The following is an 18,433-nucleotide window of genomic DNA, read 5'->3' on the forward strand; positions in this document are numbered from 1 at the left end:
AAATGGTCTCACTGATGATGTGACGATAGGTTTTTGTACATTTAGTAGATTTATTCGGGATATAAACCTAAAATTTCAAACTTGCGAAATTTGTGGGGAACACTACTTGGATATATAGGTAACCCCTGAAATCTCGTTTGAAAGGTTTCGTATTCTGATATACTAGGTGGTAATACTCTATGATGTCTGGGGTATTATTCCGGGACTTCTGCTGAACGGTAGTTCTGACCTAGTCCTTGGATAATGCTTTGCAGTAAATGCTTGAAACATAGCATTCTAGCCCTCAGTGATTAGACAATAAAATTGATAATCATCTGTTGTAGCTAAAAGATTCTCTAAAGGGGACACACCGCAAAGTCGAAATTGATATCTCTCTGCTGAACGGAAGTTCTGACCTGAGATCCCTCAATTCTCGCATTAAACCCCTAATTTATGTACAGACATCATTGTAGTACTCTTGCCTGTAAGACTGAATATTGAGATTCTGGATACGGGAGTATATTCAAGAGGTGGGACACATAAATCGAGCTAAGTTCCTAAAACATCTAAAGCGTATCCTGAATAGATTGAAAATTGTATGAAAATTTAAGAGGACAACTATATCGTTAATCGAGGTGAATTGTTTAGAACTTAAAATGATTAAAGCTTAACGGTGTTAGTGATTTGTTTCAAAAACTGATATGATCCTCTTACACGAACTCAAACAAAAATATTGTCTGTAAATATGTTTGTACATATTTCTTTACTGCTTTATATTTTCAGAAAAATACAAAAAGATTTTGATTTCCGTTCTATTTTTCGACAACCGATGTCTGAATGTTGTGTTTCAAAATCTAAGTATGCTAATCATGTTTCTGGAAATAAATCAAGTTCATTAATTTGAAACTTGAAGTTTTTAAAATTATAATCAAAATTTAAAAACAGTTTGTGATATCTTCAAGGTCATTAATTTGGACTTGAATGATCAACCGTGAAGGATTTGGATGCTCATATTGTTAAAATCTTAAAAGAGTCAGTTTTTCGATTTGGATTCTTTAAACGCTGTCAAATCTATAAAGCATTTTGATAGGGGGAGAGTGTCAAGATAATCCTGGATATATTCATATTATTATATCTTAAAACCAGAATCTTGATTTAGAAAGTTTAAAGAGCCAGATTACGATTTCTGGACAATTTCAAAACACTGTCACTTATAAACGTATGAGTGTTGCAGATGTTATTCCAGACTACAATCCCGACAACCGAGTCTGAGGGGGAGTCTGAAGACGAGCTCAAATTCCAACGGAAGCGTGTAAGGAGCCAGGTATCGTTCCTGAAAGAGCTTGTATCTGGAAAGCCAGGTGTCGATCCCAAAGCACAGAAGCTTGACGAAAAGGGGAGCCTGAAGAGTTTACCGAAAGGGGGAGCTGAAGCTGAAGACAGATCCACCGGGATTCTATTCAAGCTAAGGAGAGAGAAAGAAAAGAAGCTACGAGTCTGAATGATTGAGATTGACTGCGGCAATATCCAAGGGGGAGACTGTTAGTACATTAATGTCTATCGCCTCCGTCATCTCAGTTCGTAGCAGAAACAGAAGAACTTTGTGTTTACAATGTAATATCTTGTTACTAAAAGGCAAGGTGGCATTATTGTAAATAAGGAAAGATTCCTTATCACCTTTGGCCTATAAATAGAAGCCTTAGGCTTTTAGTTAAGGACTTTTGCCATTTTGATCTTTGGAGCTTAGAGGTTAGAGAGAGAAGCTAGAGAGAGAAAGTAGAGAGAGAAAGGCAAAAGGTGATTCACGGTTCTTGTATCTTTTCAGATCTATCAAAGAATCACATTAATAGTACGTCTCGTGTGTTTCGGTTATTCACGTTCACGGTTTCCGCACGTCGAACGTGTCATACGCAATCGTTTCGGAGTCAAACCGGTCCTAACAAATAGAATTTTCCTACAATAACAGTTATCATACTAGCATTAATGCTGCACCATTTGAAGCACTTTATGGACGAAAGTGCCGAACTCCAGTCTGTTGGGCAGAAATTGGAGAAAAGCAATTAGCTGGACCGGAGGTAGTGCAAGAAACAACGGACAAGATAATTCAAGTCAAGGAAAGATTAAAAGCAGCACGAGATCGTCAAAAGAGTTAAGCAGATAACCGACGAAAACCTTTGGAATTTCAAGTTGGAGATAAGGTATTGTTAAAAGTTTCTCCATGGAAAGGAGTAGTCAGATTCGTTAAAAGGGGAAAACTAAGCCCCAGGTATGTTGGACATTTTGAGATTATTAGAAGAATAGGACCTGTAGCTTATCAGCTACAACTGCAGAGGAAATGGCTGGAATACATGATGTGTTTCATGTATGTAATCTCAAAAAGTGTTTAGCAGACGAATCATTAGTAATACCTCTTAAGGACATAGAGGTAAATGAGAAACTTAAGTTCGTAGAGAAACCCATTCAAATTGAAGATAGAAAGATCAAGAATCTCAAACACAAAAGACTAGTTCTGGTCAAAGTGAAATGGGATTCCAAGAGAGGACCAGAATACACTTGGGAGCTCGAATCAGAAATGCAAAAGAAATATCCACACATGTTCCAGTAAATCTCGAGGACAAGATTTAAATCAAGGTGGGGAGGATATAACAACCTACTATAGACCCTTAACATAACCCAAAACGTCCTAAAATACATCACGTATGCGAAAAACGGGCCTGAAATACCTTAATATTTACAAAAATCAAATAAAAACAAATCCTCACTTCGCTCGCGGGCCGCGACCCATCTCTCTGGGTCTGTCGCGGGGCGCGAAAACGTGGCACCATATGACACCATGATCTGCCACGTGTCCCTTACGTGTTGAAGCTAGATAGGTGAGTCGTCAAGGCTAGGGCCTACCCTACTAGTCTCGCGGGCCGCGAGAGAGGAGCAAGGGGGCTTCGCGGGCCGCGAGCCGCCATTCGACCAGCCCTATAAATAGAGGTTTCAGGCCTCATTTGCAAATCGTTCAGAATTTTATTTTCTCTCTCAATCTCTAGTAGCCTAAAATTTCGGGAATAATACCCTTATAAAGCGAAACTCTGCCTCGTTGTAAGTATTGTAACCCTATTTGTTACCTTACACGATCGATCTAGGGCTCCGTAACGCATGTCAAGGCTCTGCCTAACTCAGTCGTTGGAGTTCTGTCTCGTGTTACACCCGATTGATCTAGGACTCCGTAATGCATGTCAAGGCTCTGCCTGGCTCAGTAATTGGAGTTCTGTCTCGAGTTGTACGGTTAATGTGATTTGGTTTATTTTACTAACACGTGTGCATTATTTAATTTTAATAGATAATAACCAGGAGAATCACCTGGAAGCTTTAGTTTTACCTAAATAAACAAAGTGAGTACATCTTCTTTTTGTCATCTTTTTACCAAAACCTTAAATGTTTTCAACTACGCTTAACAGTAATTAAGTATTTGTAATTCTACAATTACTGCCGGTATGTTGGGGTTTTGTATAAGTTACTTGAAAATCGTTACTATTACGAATAGTAGCATGACCACAAGTCAGGATTGACATTACCAAAGGGTTAATTGGATAGATATAAACAATGTAAATTCGGATGCTCTCAATTACTGTAAAGATTATAAAACTGTTTTGATTAATCTGGGATGCACTCGCCAGTATTTCTTGCTGATAAAATGTTTTTAAAACTCGTTTCAGGTAACTTAATGTGAAGCTAATAAAAGCCAGCTGTAGAGCACTGAAAGCTTAAAGTTGTGGCTATAAAAGTTACCAAATAAGAAACGGAGTTTATGTTTTCAATAATTAGGGTTTATCCCTAGAAATGTATTGTCAAATGAAACTTGGGTTTTATCCCAATTATTACAATAAAAGTTTGGTGTTTAAATCTGATAAAAATATTTCCTAACTACGGTCCCGATGTATTCTGCTGCCATATTAATAAACATCGATACCCCCCGCTCAGAGTCTTGCAGCACCCGCTCCCGGGGTAGGGGTCAGAGGCTGCGACAAAATTTCCTAACTCGGATCGGAATGAATGGTTCTCCTGAGTCACTTCCATTTCCTTCCTCACTCATTTCACGTATTCCTGCAATCACTTGAGAAATAGTCAACATTTATCATTACATTTACTCTTAGGGATGATACTTACCCCACTGACTCGTATGTTCTTCACCATCTTGGGGTTGGTTTGAGTGTTATAACAACCCTCCTAAAATTTGTTAGAACACCACTATATGTCCTAAAATACACCCCGTATACGAAAAACGGCCCAAAATACCTTTAATTTTATAAAAATTAAATAAAAACAAGATTTAAAGGGCTCTGGTGGGGCGCGACAGATCCCTCTTGATCTGTCGTGGGGCGCGAGCGAGTGAAAGGTGGCGAAACCCTTGCGTGCCACATGGCACGACACCCAGAAAACCTACACCGGTGACTGACTAAGGCTAGGCCCTAGCCAACCTAGCTCATGGGCCGTGAAAGCCCCCCTTGTCTCTGTCGCGGGGCGCGAGAAACCAGCCGAACAACCCTATAAATAGAGGGCATCGGCATTCAGTTGGAATTCGCTCAAAATCTTAAACTCTCTCTCAATTCTGAAATAGTAGAAGTAATTTCCGGGTATTATACCCCCTAATTAGCGATGCTCTGCCTCGTTGTAAGTATTATAACCCCCGGTTACGTATTAGATACGCTGCCCGATTGATCTAGTGCTCTGTAACGCTTGTCGAGGCTCTGGCTGACTCAGTCGTTGGAGTTCTGTCTCGGGGAGGGTATAACTATGTAAAATTTGGGTTATTATACTAACGCGTGTGCATTGTTTATTTAACTAGATTATAACCAGGAAGTCACAGGAAAATACCTAAAATAGCAATGTGAGTAATTCCTCTTTTTGTAAACTGTTTTTACAAAACCTCAATTGTTTTAATTTATATTTAACAGTGATTGAGTATTTGTATTCTACAATTATCGTTGGTATGTTGGGGTTTTGTATACAAAATTTGTTACTACACTGTGAGTAGTAACATTACCACAAGTCAGGTTGACAGTACCGTGGGTGGTAATTAAAGTAGAAATATAAGCAAATGTAATTGCGAGATCGCCCTCAATGCTGTAAAATGATAAAACCTATTTTGATTAAATTGGGATTCACTCGCCAGTATTTCTTGCTGATAAAATATTTTTAAACGTGTTTCAGGAAACAAAATGTGAAAGCCAAATAGAAGCCAGCTGTACAGCACTGAAGGCTTGGAAAAGTGGCTACAAAAGTTACCTAAATAAAGAAAGAAGTTTTATTTCAATAAATTAGGGTTTATCCCTAAAAACATGTTTGTAGTGGAAACTTGGGTTTATCCCAATATATTTATTATTATAAAAATGTGGTATTTTACTTTGATAAAATATTTTCTAACTAGGGTCCTGATGAAATTTCCGCTGCTAAATTAATGATAAACACCGATACCACCATCTCTAAGTAGGCCGCGGCCGCTCGCCTCCCGTGGCAGGTGTCGGGGTTGCGACAAGTGTCACTCGGCAACCTTCCATTCTGCTGCCTTAGATTAGCTACCTCCCCAGCTAATTGTCCCATCTGTCTTGTCAAAGATTGGATAGCCTTGTCCCGAATCTCATCCTTTTGTGCTCCTGCATCATCCAACTGATTTCTCTTCTACATCTCCTGTTGCATGGATTTTAGCATTTCCATGATCTCATTACCCTCAGTCACATTAGAATATCCAGATGATCCTCCTTGATAGTTGCTTTGGTAACGGGATTGGTTGAAGTTCCTTTGCCCACCAGTTTGATTGTTGCCCTGAAATCTCGGGTTGCTCTGATTGTTTGCATTCTCATAGCTGAAGTTGGGATGATTTCTAAGCCCCGAGTGGTAGGTTTTAGAGTTCATATTGAAATTCCTACCACTATTCCCACTCCCTTGCAACATGTTCACCTCATCAAACACACCCACAATACTAGGGGACTAATCAGTTATATTCCCTAAATCTCCACAATGCCCACACATAGGCATTTGTCCCCCACCCTTTGGTGTGTTATCCACTGCCCTTACCACTGAATGTCGAGTTCTCCTTGAGGATTGTGCCTTTGTCTTTGAAGTACTCGCCATCTTTTCCACGTAATCCCAATCAATATGGTCATAATTTGTACCGAATATGCCATTTGATATTGAACTGAGATCACATGCATCCTCCGGTGTTAGCCCCTCATGGAAAGCATTAAGCAATTCTCACATTTGTACACCATGGTGTGAGCAATTCTTCAACAACATCTTAAATCGATTGAATACTTCATGAAATAACTCGCCCGACTGTTGTTGGAAATTCCTAATATCCCTCCTAGCATCACTGGTCCTCCGAGGAGTGTAGAACTCATCCAGAAATAACTGTTGCATGTCAGGCCATGTGAAAACAGAGGCAGAGGGAAAATAGTAGAACCACTGTTGTGCCTTGTCTTCTAGGGTGAATTGGAAGAGCACCAATTTCACATCATTAGGCGTAAAACCTTGGCCCCCAATAGTGTTGCAACAAGCATCATAAGCGGTGATGTGTAAATACGGTTCTTTTGTGGCCAAACCGTGATATTTGGATAGACTCTGGATAGATTGTGCTCTAACCTCAAAAGAACGACCTCGTAATTGAGGTATTACCAACGGTGATGGATTGTTAGTAATTGCGGGTTTGAAATGACTTTCGACCCCCCCCCCCCCCCCCCGCACCAGTCCTTGATCATATCTTCTAGGAATGCCCTCGAGATTGTTGACTAGTGGAACTATGTTTCTCGGGAGTGGTCTTTATTGAGCCGGTATTTGTTGTGCCGGTTGTGGTATTGGGATGTTCACCGGTCTTGCATTACCTTGTTGTTGGTTAACCGGTTCAGGTGGATAACCTTGTTGTAGATATCCCACTGTTTCCTGGTTCACCCTTTTGGCAAATCTAAACCTCGTGCTATACCCTTCATAATTCCCCATACTCATCACTTGCTTGCTACCTTGATTCCCCGCATAACTGTCGAATTAGTCATATCCATCTCCATATTCCCCCGAATCATCCCTTTGATCAAACATAGAAGCTCTGAATGAGAATGGTTGTTGTTGAGATGATTGGTATGGTGGAGGTTGATTTGGTATGGGAGATGTGGTTGATGAGTTAACGAGTCGATTTTAGTTAGGTGGAATGATATTTTCATCAGATACTATCCTCACATATGGTGAATAGTATTGAGCAGTAGATGTTTGGGTGAAAGGTGGATTTTGGGAAGATGTTGCCTGAGTTGGTAATGGTGGAAGGTTATCTAGATTGGGAAACGGTGGCGGTGGAATTGGTGGGATTTGAGTAGTGGTTTGGGTGGATTGAGGTAGTGATTCAGATGTATTAATGGTATTGGGTGAAGGTTGAGTGGGAGTTGTGAGAATTGACGATGTGGCAACGGGTTGGCAGGGTGTTTGTCCGGGAATTCTTGAGTTCTCCATTGATTTGTGTGTTTTGTGTGGTGTTGGAGATTGCAATACTTTGTTTTCTCGATGAAATACTCGGGTTTGATGAACTGTTCTCTCAATTTCCGGATCGAATGCTAGTGATGAAGACTTTCCGGACTTTCTAGGATGATGCATACACGTAGGAATTCACCTGCACAAACACAGACAAGAAACCATGCGTAATTCTGAACAAACTGAAATAAACTCTATTTTTGGTTTTTTAACGATTTTTAGAAAAAGACTTAAAACAAAACACTTTGCGCATGACCCCCCGGCAACGGCACCATTTTGATGACTATTGTGAGTGTCATGCAAAAACCTAAATAAACTAGATAGCTAGAATAAGTAGGGTTATCGAACCAGAGGAGTATGGTGGAAAGTGTCTGTTGATTAAGTATTAATGATCTACTTGCAAAAATGTAAAATCGGGTTTTTGAGTGTTTTAAACTAAATTAAGACTTACTAAAAAGAATGTATAATAATAAGAGAGAAGATGGTTCCTCCGGATTTTAAACTCGAAATGGATTTCAAATATGTGTTTAATTGCAACAATCACATAGACATGATCGTGTAACTCAATTAACAGGTTGTGATTATTCAAAGACTAAGTACTTTGATTGCAAAACAACGGAAGGTTATCATATGAACATCAGTTGAAATTACCAACCCCAACCCCAATCCCTATCAAATATATCCCAATTACTAGAACTCTTGGGAATTGAATGAATTGGAACTAAGGTTTAAAGAAAAATCAATCGTTTACAACCAATCAATCAAATCAAACAGTAAAAAGCATCGAATCCTTATATTACTGAAACCAAGTACAATCAAAACACATAAAATCAGTCCACTTACAAGTTCGTCCAAAATGGGTAAGATGGGAAATCGACCATGATGGCTAAGATGGGAAATCGACCAAAATATGCTCCTTGATCACACAAGTTCGTCCCTGCTAAGGTGGGAACCTGGATTACGACTTCAGCATCCATGGGAGCAGCAACATGAGGAATCTCAGGGGAGAGTAAGTTACCCTCAATTGTCCCCCTTTCTTGCAAATTAATGTTTGATTTATCCTGAACCAGGTCATTAACATTGATATTAGCAAGTGGTTCCCACTCTTTTTCATTCTTTGATGGTTTTTGAACGCCCTTACTGCTGTTGAACGAAGGACCTGATGAAATTTGTTAGTTATAGTGAAATTGCATACGTATACTTAGGCTGAATGAATTTTGTTCTTAGCAAAAAAACTTAAAAAAGCCGATGTAAGTTGTGACTCATTGGGTTTGATTTGTGGTCTGAGAAATATGGGGCCTAGATGTTTCAAAGTGTTGATGGTGTGATGTTAGCTAGGTTATTTCCTAAAGGTATTCTTCATAGTGTTAAACCTTTCAGAAGAGTTAGAGATGGTTATTCTAGAGTTTTGGATCACGTGTTAAGTAGCAGGGATGGGTTGTGGATGTGGACGGTAGTTGTGGGGTTGTGGGGGTGGCGTTGGAGTGAGCGGAGTACGTCGAATTCTGACAACGGGGGAGGCTGAAGTCCAGCGGCAGTGGCGGTGGGTTTTGAGTGTGGGGGTTCAAGATTAAGGGTTGAGATTGATTGGGTTCATATAATTTTTAATATAGGTTTGTTTTTTTATTAAATTATTTTAAATAAATAAGTAAAAGGACTAAAATGCCCTTGGATGATCAGATTTAACTAAAAAAATTATCTGGGTTTGGCCTTAAAGGACATAACGTGTAAGATTTTGGAACATTAAGTACAAAATTTGTCAACTTTTACGCTAAAGGACAGCGCCTGCAATTGGTGTAAACATAAAGAACAAAACTTGTAATTTACTCTTAGTTCAAACATAAAACAATAGTGTGTGTGGGTTTGATACTCAAGTAGTAAACCTTTTTGTGATTGTATTTTTGTTGTGATCTTGGGTCTGGAACCAACAAGTTACTCCAACCCCCCCCCCCCCATTGTCTATGGTAGTGGTGCAACAAGAGCGACATTGTTGGTTGTGGCGACGACCGCTAGCTGAGGTAAACAGTGGCACCCTGTAGGTTGGGGAGGCGGTAGTGGAGGTGGTGGTTGTGGCTGTCAGAGCCAATGTCGGTTGGGCGTCTCTTTCATTGATGCGCCGCCGTAGTGGTTGTATTGATAGATCACAATTCCTTTATAATTACTTTGTCACCCAAATTCATTACAAAACCAAAATTCCTTTCATAGATTACAATTATTTGAAGTTTCAAATCTTTTTGACAAATTTCAATTTTAAATCCAATTTCTTTTAACTTTCAAATCCTTTTGACAATTAGTTCCAATTCTAAATTCAATTCCTTCATATGATAGGCCAAACTCTTATACCAACCTACACAACAACAAATAAATTTTCTAGACTTGTCATAATCATAATCATAAAAAAGAACCCATATTCATCAAATCATTGTACTTTATACAAACACTACATAAGCTGATATGAGTTTGACTATTCACTTATTCTAGAGTTCATCCTTGATCAATGGTGATTTATAAGGGTTTGTATGAGAGCTCTTAACAGGATAAGAAGCTTCCATTGCTATGCCACATAGCCCATTCTTATCAGGAACGCCACGTTGCATTCGTATGTATCCATTCTCACCCCATTCGCCTCCCCACGAGTTCTTCACTATCCAGTACTTGAGTCCAGCTTCACTTGTATCATAGCCCACCACTGCTACACCATGATTCAACTCCGTTCCACACTTTCCGGTAAAAACTCCCTGTTAAATCGTGTAAAAAACGCTAATCTCGCTTTTTGAATAATGGTTCAAGATTTTATTTATATAAGTTTTGAATCACCTGTGAGTAAAACTGAAAATCAGAACCTCCAGCATCAATGGCAACAGATACAGGCTGGTTTGCAACTGCTTTCATTAAAGCATCTTCATCATTTACAGGCACATCTTCATGTCCATCAATTGATATAGCTTGATCACCCTCCTGCAATTAAACATAAAACAAATTCTAGAATATTTTTTCTTTTTTGACAATGAAAATCCGTTTTTAGAAAACATAAGTTGCACTTGTCAGATGGCGTTCAAGAGGTTTAAAGGTAAAAAAAACTAGGGGTGCTAAACGGGTTGTGTTTGCGGGTTAGCGAGCTCAACCCGACTCGAACCCGAAAATTTGAGACAAACCCGAACCCAACCCAAATATTCACAGGTTGACCTGAACCCGACCCGTTCAACCCGAGTTCTTTTATTTTTTTCCGCAAATTAATATTATAAAATTAAAATTTAATAAAAAAACAAATGTGTAAAATACAATTACGTTTAAATTATAAAATCTTATATCAATTTCTCTTTTTAAGTTAATTATGGCATAAAATACGCACTCAATTTAATTTACGACATAAAACATATTGTAAAAAAAAATATCATATAATATAAATGGGTTAAACGGGTCAACCCGCTAACCCAGCCGGGTTGACCAGAACCTCACCCGTTTAGCTAAACGGGTTCACGGGTTTAACCTGAAACTGACCCGAACCCGTTTAGACTAAACCCAAACCCGTGAATTTCGTGTTAGGTTCAGGTCGTGTCAGAAATTCACACCCCTGTAAAAAGCTAGTGAAAGTTGAATTTGAACCTTAAGCGCTACCACTACGCCAACCCCTTAAAGGTTAAATTCGAGATTTTCTGATGCATAATAGACGAATTAGCCCTTGTGTAATGGGGCGCTTTGGCCAAGCATGGCGCCCAAAAAACGCCCGGAACACCACCCCCCTAGGCGCCATGTTTCAGAATTTTGGGGGAGGCGCGAATATGTTCGCGGCGTGAGGGAGGAGTGAGGGAGGAAGGTTATTAAGCTTGGACCAATCAAAAAAAGGTTAATGTTTTTATAATTATTTAATAAAAACGAAAATTAATAATTAGGTATTGATGGGTAGGGGCTTTATGACTACGGGCTTAAATGCATAACGCCCCATAACGCCCACCCGCACACGTGGCGCGCCACATGTCGCATAACGCCCCTAAAAGGGCTTTATGACTACACATGGCCTTATACAAGTTTTGTACCTTTATAGTATTACAGTTTCCATTTGCTGCTGTGTAAGGATAGTTGTCCTCAGAAGTTAGACCTCCATTTTTCTTGATGAACTCAAATGCAAGGTCCATTAGCCCTCCATTACATCCATGGTTTTGATTATTGTCACAATCAACAAGTTGTTGTTCTGATAATGATACTAGTTTCTTGGTTTTAATTTGGTTTATTCCTTCTACTGCAGCAACTGTTGAAAAAGCCCAACAACTTCCTGTGTGACAATCACAAGGAAAGATATATATATATAACATTCAATATTGGGTAAAAAATATAACCATAATTATCTAAGCATTAATTATAGGTAAGGTTTTAATTTTAAACCATTAACTTTATATAACTTTACTAAAAAAGGTATTTGTATTTGTAATAATATATATAAAACTTAATAAACTGTTTCATTTGGTATATAAAAATAATATCTTTGAAAATACATGTAAAAAGTAGTGATAATGTGAAAATGTAAGGATTTGTAAGAAAAATGTGTCTTTGTAAGATAAGTAGAAATCTCATTTGTGGATATTATTAAATATTTGAATTAATGATAATCTTAGCTTAATCAAATTTAACATGTTGAATAATAAACGTAAGCCAAATCAACCCATTTGAATATAAATTGGTCAAGTTTGCGACCATTACAAAAAATCGACATGAACAAGCAAATCCCTAGCTAGCCCAACCATATCCTAGGGCCGCAGTGCGCCTATTTAGAGTTTTTTGATCATGGTGTTTTGTTTTTAACTTTTGACAAAAAAAAAAAAAAAAAAACAAAAAAAAAACCCGGGTATGCACATAGATGTGTGACAAAACTCAAAGTAATAAAATTAAAATTTTACCACATTGCCCTTGATTCTTGACGGGGGTGACGGCGTTTTTCTTTCTCCAATCTATGGAAGTAGGGACATTATCGTCATTAGCATACATGAAGCTTTTGTCACCAACGCGTTCTCCATGGAGCATCCGATGATGGCTAATCTTTGAGCCAGCATACACACTTCTAAACTCGTGGTTAGTGATATCAGCAAACATATTCAACTTCAACTTATATGGCTTGTTCATCTTGTTTGTATTGTGCACATGTTGAAGGTTGGACTTGAACACATTGAACCGCCTATGTTTCTCCTGGTGGTTTATCTCCGCCACGTGGTGGTGGCTCCTCCACCTCTCGTACAAATCCCACAAACTTTCCTCCGTCTCAAGCTCTTTCTCATGGAAATCAAAGCTTTGCACAACACCTAAAACCGAAATCAAAGTAACTAAAAGTAGAGCTAACTTGTTCATTTCCATCTCTTGCTTGTTTTCTTTGTTTAAGAATAGGAATTTTGAGATGATGAGAAGTGAATGTGATGATAATGTGATTGTTGGCATGAAATGCATTTTGTTTGCTTATATATAGGGAAAAGGTGAGGCTTTATGGATAATTTTGTAATGCTTTTTGGTTCACGATATTTAGGCAATCAAAGGGGGGTCTAGAGTTCCCATTTGAAAATACTTTTGTACTTGCTTAAAGCCAGATTATTAGTTGGTAGTTTACACAAAATATTATGTAACATTTTCATAAAAGTTTTACTTTTACATAATTTACGACTTCTTAGATGTGCTTTTTTAAATACTTTTATAGGAATCTTTAGAATTTATATTGTTTGGATTAACAATAACAATAATAATAACAAGGATTAGGATCACTATATAATAAAAGAAACCAATAAAAGAACACTTGTCATTATTCTACACCATCTAATATTACTTAATTGTAGATAATTATTATTTAGTTTAAATTATTAGCCTCAATTTCATACTTATCTTATATGAATTAAATAATAAATTAATATTAAATTCTATCCTACTTTAACATTAAATTTTATCCTACTTTGAATTTGAAATGAAATCCTTTAAATTTCATAAGAGAAACAATTATTCAATATTAAATATTATAATACATAATTCACGGTTTCAAGAAACTTTTTAGATTTAAAATTCAAAAATTGTTGTCATACTTAGATAATTAGATTTTTCAACGGTATGACAAAATTTAAAATTAAAAATTATTATCGTACTTACATAATTATATTTTTTAAAGATATGACACAATGCATCACAGGAAGATATAGACCACACTCAATTAAACACAATGAAGTTTAGTTAATCTAAATATTATTTTTCAAATTAAATTAATTCAAATAAAAATTATAAAAAAATAATAATTTATGTTACGAATAAATAGCAAAAACGAGAAATAATAGTTTAAACATATGAATTTAATCTAATTTTCCCTATATAATTTTACAAATTTTCTTCTACTCACTAAATTACTGTTCCATTTTATGCATTGTGATTGGTCATACTTGGGACCACATATACAAAGTTACAGCACTTTAACTCATACACACCACCACACTCCACTACTCTTTCTCTCTCTCTTTATTGTATAAAAAACCCAACAAGAGTTATCTCACTAATGTGAAATTATGTTTACTAAATTAATTTGAAAGGGTTATCTCCCTAACATTAAATTAGTTTTACTAAACTAATATGAAAAATTAACATTAAGTTATGTTTTACTAAATTAATATGAAAAGAATATGTTTCGGTCTAAATTTGATGAATTAACACTGTAATACGCATGTATGGTTTAGTTTTTTACGTTTATTTTGTTTGGTTTGGTTTCATTTTACTGGTTCCGTCGCAACGCACGGGTTTCTAATAACTCGTCTAAATATTATTTTACAAATCCAAATAAAAATGATAAAAAATAATTTTATGTTACGAATATATAGAAAATTAACTGGAAATAATAGTTTAAACATATGAATTTAATCCAAAAATAGATGATTTGTTAGCTTGATTCCTATTTACCATTCATGCGAATGAAAAAATATTTTTTTTTTGTTTACGTGTATTTAAATTATTTACATATTTACGTTTTACCCAGGATATATATTATAAAAAAAAACATTTAAAAGGAAATATTTCACACTAATAGTAATGCAAGTTTTTTTATTATCCACGATTTATTTTTATTAAAATATAAAACACACATGAAATAACAAACCTATAAAATGGCTAATTCTTATGTAGGTAATGACCGTTATAATGAAAACTCATTTATATGACATTGTAAATGGTATGATATATATTACCTTACATATGTATACTATTAACATGTTTTGGAACTTTTTTGTGTCTAACACTCTAACCATTTTTATTATCTTGCAGGTTGTAATACCGACAATGCTTATAGAGACGACAATATTACAAATAAAATAGTCAATGTTGTATGTAAGGAGATATTTAGAGAATCATGAATTTTTTATATGTTTTGTGAATTCTAATATATTGTATAGATTTCTCACTTATTAAAACCTTATTAAAAAGTAAATACTTCATGCATATGAGAGTTGTAACAATGGCTTTGGGAGTTTCTCAAAAAAAAATTTGGATTTTTCCTTTTTAACCCTAAATTTTCAATCTTTGGCAAGTTAAGTTTAAAGTTTTAATATTTGTTTTCTTTTTAACCCTAAAGTTTTAATATTTGTTTTCTTTTTAACCCTAAAGTTTTAATCTTTAACAATTTGAGTTTAAAGTTTTAACTTTGATAATATTTGTTTCCTTTTTAACCCTAAAGTTTTAATCTTTGACAATTTGAGTTTAAAGTTTTAATCTTTGGTAATTTAACCCCTTTAATTAATTTGATTTTTCACTTCTAATTCAAAAGTTTCCATCTTATACAATTTAACCCCTTTGATTAATTTGATTTTGCACTTCTAATTCAAAAGTTTCATCTTTTGCGATTTAACCAGTTTCATTTTTTTACTTATGTGTTGTAACCTTCGCTTTGGGGGTTTTACATAAAAAAATTTATTGTTTTACTTTTCACACAAAAGTATTTCATAAATTACTTTTAACCCAAAACTATTTGTTTTTTACTTTTAACACAAAACTTTTTATCTTTTGCAATCTATCCTCCCAACTTTTTTTGCTTTCAACTTTGGTCCTTTATAGTTTTCATTTTCTGCAAAATTTTCTCTTTGTGCTTCGTTCTAAATTTTGTGACTTAACACATCGCAAACGTGCGTCTTTGGTTTAACGTTTTTACATTTCGTTCCAAATTTTGCGAGTTAACACGACGCAACGTACATGTGTGGGTGAACATTTTTACATTGTCTATTTTTTCCCCTTTGACAGGTTCAACATAACCTACGCGTCCTAAATCGACTTAGTTATAACTAAAGAATTCCCGCCGCATTGCGGCGGGTCGTAATTCTAGTTTACACTAATATGTTATCTTATTTAGTTATAGCTTTAAACTTTATACAAATATTATTTGTTATACCCGTGTGTCACATGGGAAACTAAACTAGTATAAGTATAAATCCTTCTTACACTTCTTACAATTGGGAGTTTGTAGAATAACTTAACCCATAATAATAATAAAAATACTTGTTATTTATTATTTAAAGGATAAATACTTGATTTTAGTTATTACTAGATTAATATCATGTGTAAATGTATAATAAAATTAGGCTCCTTTGAATTAGTTAAAATGAAAATCTAATATTCAAACAATTCATTTTTTTCCAAATTAAATTTTCCAATTTCCGGGTAATTAATGAAAAAACAAAGCAACCGAAATATATTTTAATTTTAACTTCTTCCGACTGTTATTCATAACAAAACTTTTCTTTTAAATGTTTAAGCGATTAACTTCTTACGCCGATTAATGAGTAGTCGGCCTTCTACTAATTAATTTTTCATTAATCAGTCCATTAATCGCTAGTCGGCCAGCCAAAAATCCGGAAAAAAAAATCAGCAAAAATAAAAAAAAAAATCACAGATTCCGGTCAAAACTTGTCTACTTAAAAATATTACGTATAAAAATATGTGTATATATGTATAAAACTTAAATTTATACATAAAAAGTCTGATCCGATTAATCCCTATTTATTCTGATTAATCGTTATTCCCCACCCCACCGACCGACTAGCGACTAGCAAGTTCTACATCCATGATAATTACTCTACAGTTTATCATTATTACATTACAACAAGATATCATTCAAAATTACTCTACAAGTGCATTAAACAACATAAATTTCAATATGGACAAATGCATCAAGCAACATAAATTTCAAAATTACTCTACACTTGCATCATAATTACTCTACTAGTGCATCAAAATAACATAACAGACACAATTACTCTACACGTTCGTCAAACAACATACAATTCAACTCTACAAGTGTATCATAATAACATAACAGACACAATTACTCTACAAGTTCGTCAAACAACATATAATTCAAAATTACTATATAAGTGCATTATAATTACTCTACACTTCATCATACTCTACAAGTGCATCAAACAACATAAATTTCAAAATTACTTTACAAGTGCATCATAATTATTCTACTTTTGATAATTACCCTACTAATAGAATAATTACGAAAATGTCAATGCGTTTTTTTTTTTTTTTTACTTTTCTATGTCATTCGTGCGTTTTTACGGTAAGTGTATTTTATTTGATCTTTTGTCGTTAGAAGCATATTAGAATTGTCATTCTAATGAAATTAGAAGAAAAAAAAAGTTCTCGAGCACAGCTAAGATTATGTTTGAACAGGTGGAATCTTTATTTTCGTCCTTGTAGCTCCTTGCTAGTGGGTCTTAAAGAAAGAAGAAAAAAAAAAGACAAACAGCTTTGTTTCTAATGAAATTTTGCGGCTAAGGTTGAGTCTTTATTTTGGCCACTAAAAACAAGAAAATAAGGATAGTTATATATCACAAGTGGTAACATATTCAATGGTATCCTACGTTGATAATACAGACGACATGAATATATAGACAAACTTTATAATTAAGATAGTATGCATACCCTATATTCATCCCAAATGATCTTTGTTTAAATTAAATCAAAATTTAATATTCATAAATTCTATATACTCTTAAAGGACAAACGCAGTGGAAACCCACCGGCTTTGCCTCCCCCTCCCTTATACTTTTACGATATTGCATTTTTAGCCCCTTTACTTTGATACCTTTAAAGTTTCATAAAATGGCAAATTTAGTCCCTAAACTACTACTCCATTTTACAAATAGTTTGTTTTTGACACCTCAACTTGTGGTAGTTTCCTTTTCAGCCCCAACTTTGTTATAGTTTCCTTCTTATCCCAAAACTTTATTAAATTTTATCTTTACCCTTTATTAGCCCTTAAGTTTAGGAAATGCAATTTTTAACCACTTAACTTTTTATGAACTTTGTAAATGTCACTTTGACCCCCTCGAGAGTTTTTGGCTTGACGATATAAATTCGAGTTAGTCGGGTCGCGTATAATACGTTATGATTGTACGATACATATTCGATTTACGTTACGTTTTGATCCAATCACAATGCAACTATAGCATACATTGAATTCAATCGGATACATCAGAACGTACGTTTTCATATGGTTAACATATAACATAACGCTTGGACTAATCCGTTCGATATTTGCGAAGTACCCGCGCCGCAACGCATGCGGGTCTTATTACTAGTTATAACTCAAATAGCAGTTTGAAAAAGGAATAAATCACCAATTTAGCCATTGATCAACGCCAATTTCAAAAATAGCCATCTAATGCGTCTCTATGCAGACGTCTCACGAAAACCTAAGCAATTAAAGCGTCTCTCGCAGATGTCTCACTAAAACCCAATTAAAAACGGACACGTGACGTCACTTACTCCAACAACCTATTGTCACCTCCACATATAATCACTTGCAGACGTCACCTTCAACCACAATCAACATGTATGTACATGCAGACGTCTCCAAGTTTCTAGCAGACGTGTCCAAGTTTATTAAAAGTGTAACAAATTATAAAATCAAATCAATGTTTTCGTGTTTGTATTTCTTATA

General features: G+C 35.4%; 1 protein-coding gene across 1 annotated transcript; it reads right to left on the bottom strand.

The window, feature by feature from the left end:
* Nucleotides 1-9,834: 9,834 nt before the first annotated feature.
* On the bottom strand, nucleotides 9,835-12,883 carry LOC110911887 (vignain). The gene is made up of 4 exons (XM_022156538.2): nucleotides 12,378-12,883; nucleotides 11,520-11,755; nucleotides 10,300-10,440; nucleotides 9,835-10,220 (listed from the first exon to the last, which is right to left on the bottom strand). The coding sequence occupies exons 1-4, from the start codon at nucleotides 12,826-12,828 to the stop codon at nucleotides 9,960-9,962; spliced, it is 1,089 nt and encodes a 362-aa protein (XP_022012230.1). The 5' UTR covers nucleotides 12,829-12,883; the 3' UTR covers nucleotides 9,835-9,959.
* Nucleotides 12,884-18,433: the final 5,550 nt, after the last annotated feature.

This window comes from Helianthus annuus, chromosome 2 (genome assembly GCF_002127325.2).
Source record: "Helianthus annuus cultivar XRQ/B chromosome 2, HanXRQr2.0-SUNRISE, whole genome shotgun sequence".
Lineage (NCBI taxonomy): Eukaryota > Viridiplantae > Streptophyta > Magnoliopsida > Asterales > Asteraceae > Helianthus > Helianthus annuus.

Coding starts and splice junctions, on each gene's coding strand:
- LOC110911887 (XM_022156538.2), bottom strand. CDS start 12,828: ATGGAAATGAACAAGTTAGCTCTACTTTTAGTTACTTTGATTTCGGTT. Junction 11,756..12,377: donor CAAGAATCAAGGGCAATGTG/GTAAAATTTTAA, acceptor ATTGTCACACAG/GAAGTTGTTGGGCTTTTTCA. Junction 10,441..11,519: donor GAAACTGTAATACTATAAAG/GTACAAAACTTG, acceptor GTTTAATTGCAG/GAGGGTGATCAAGCTATATC.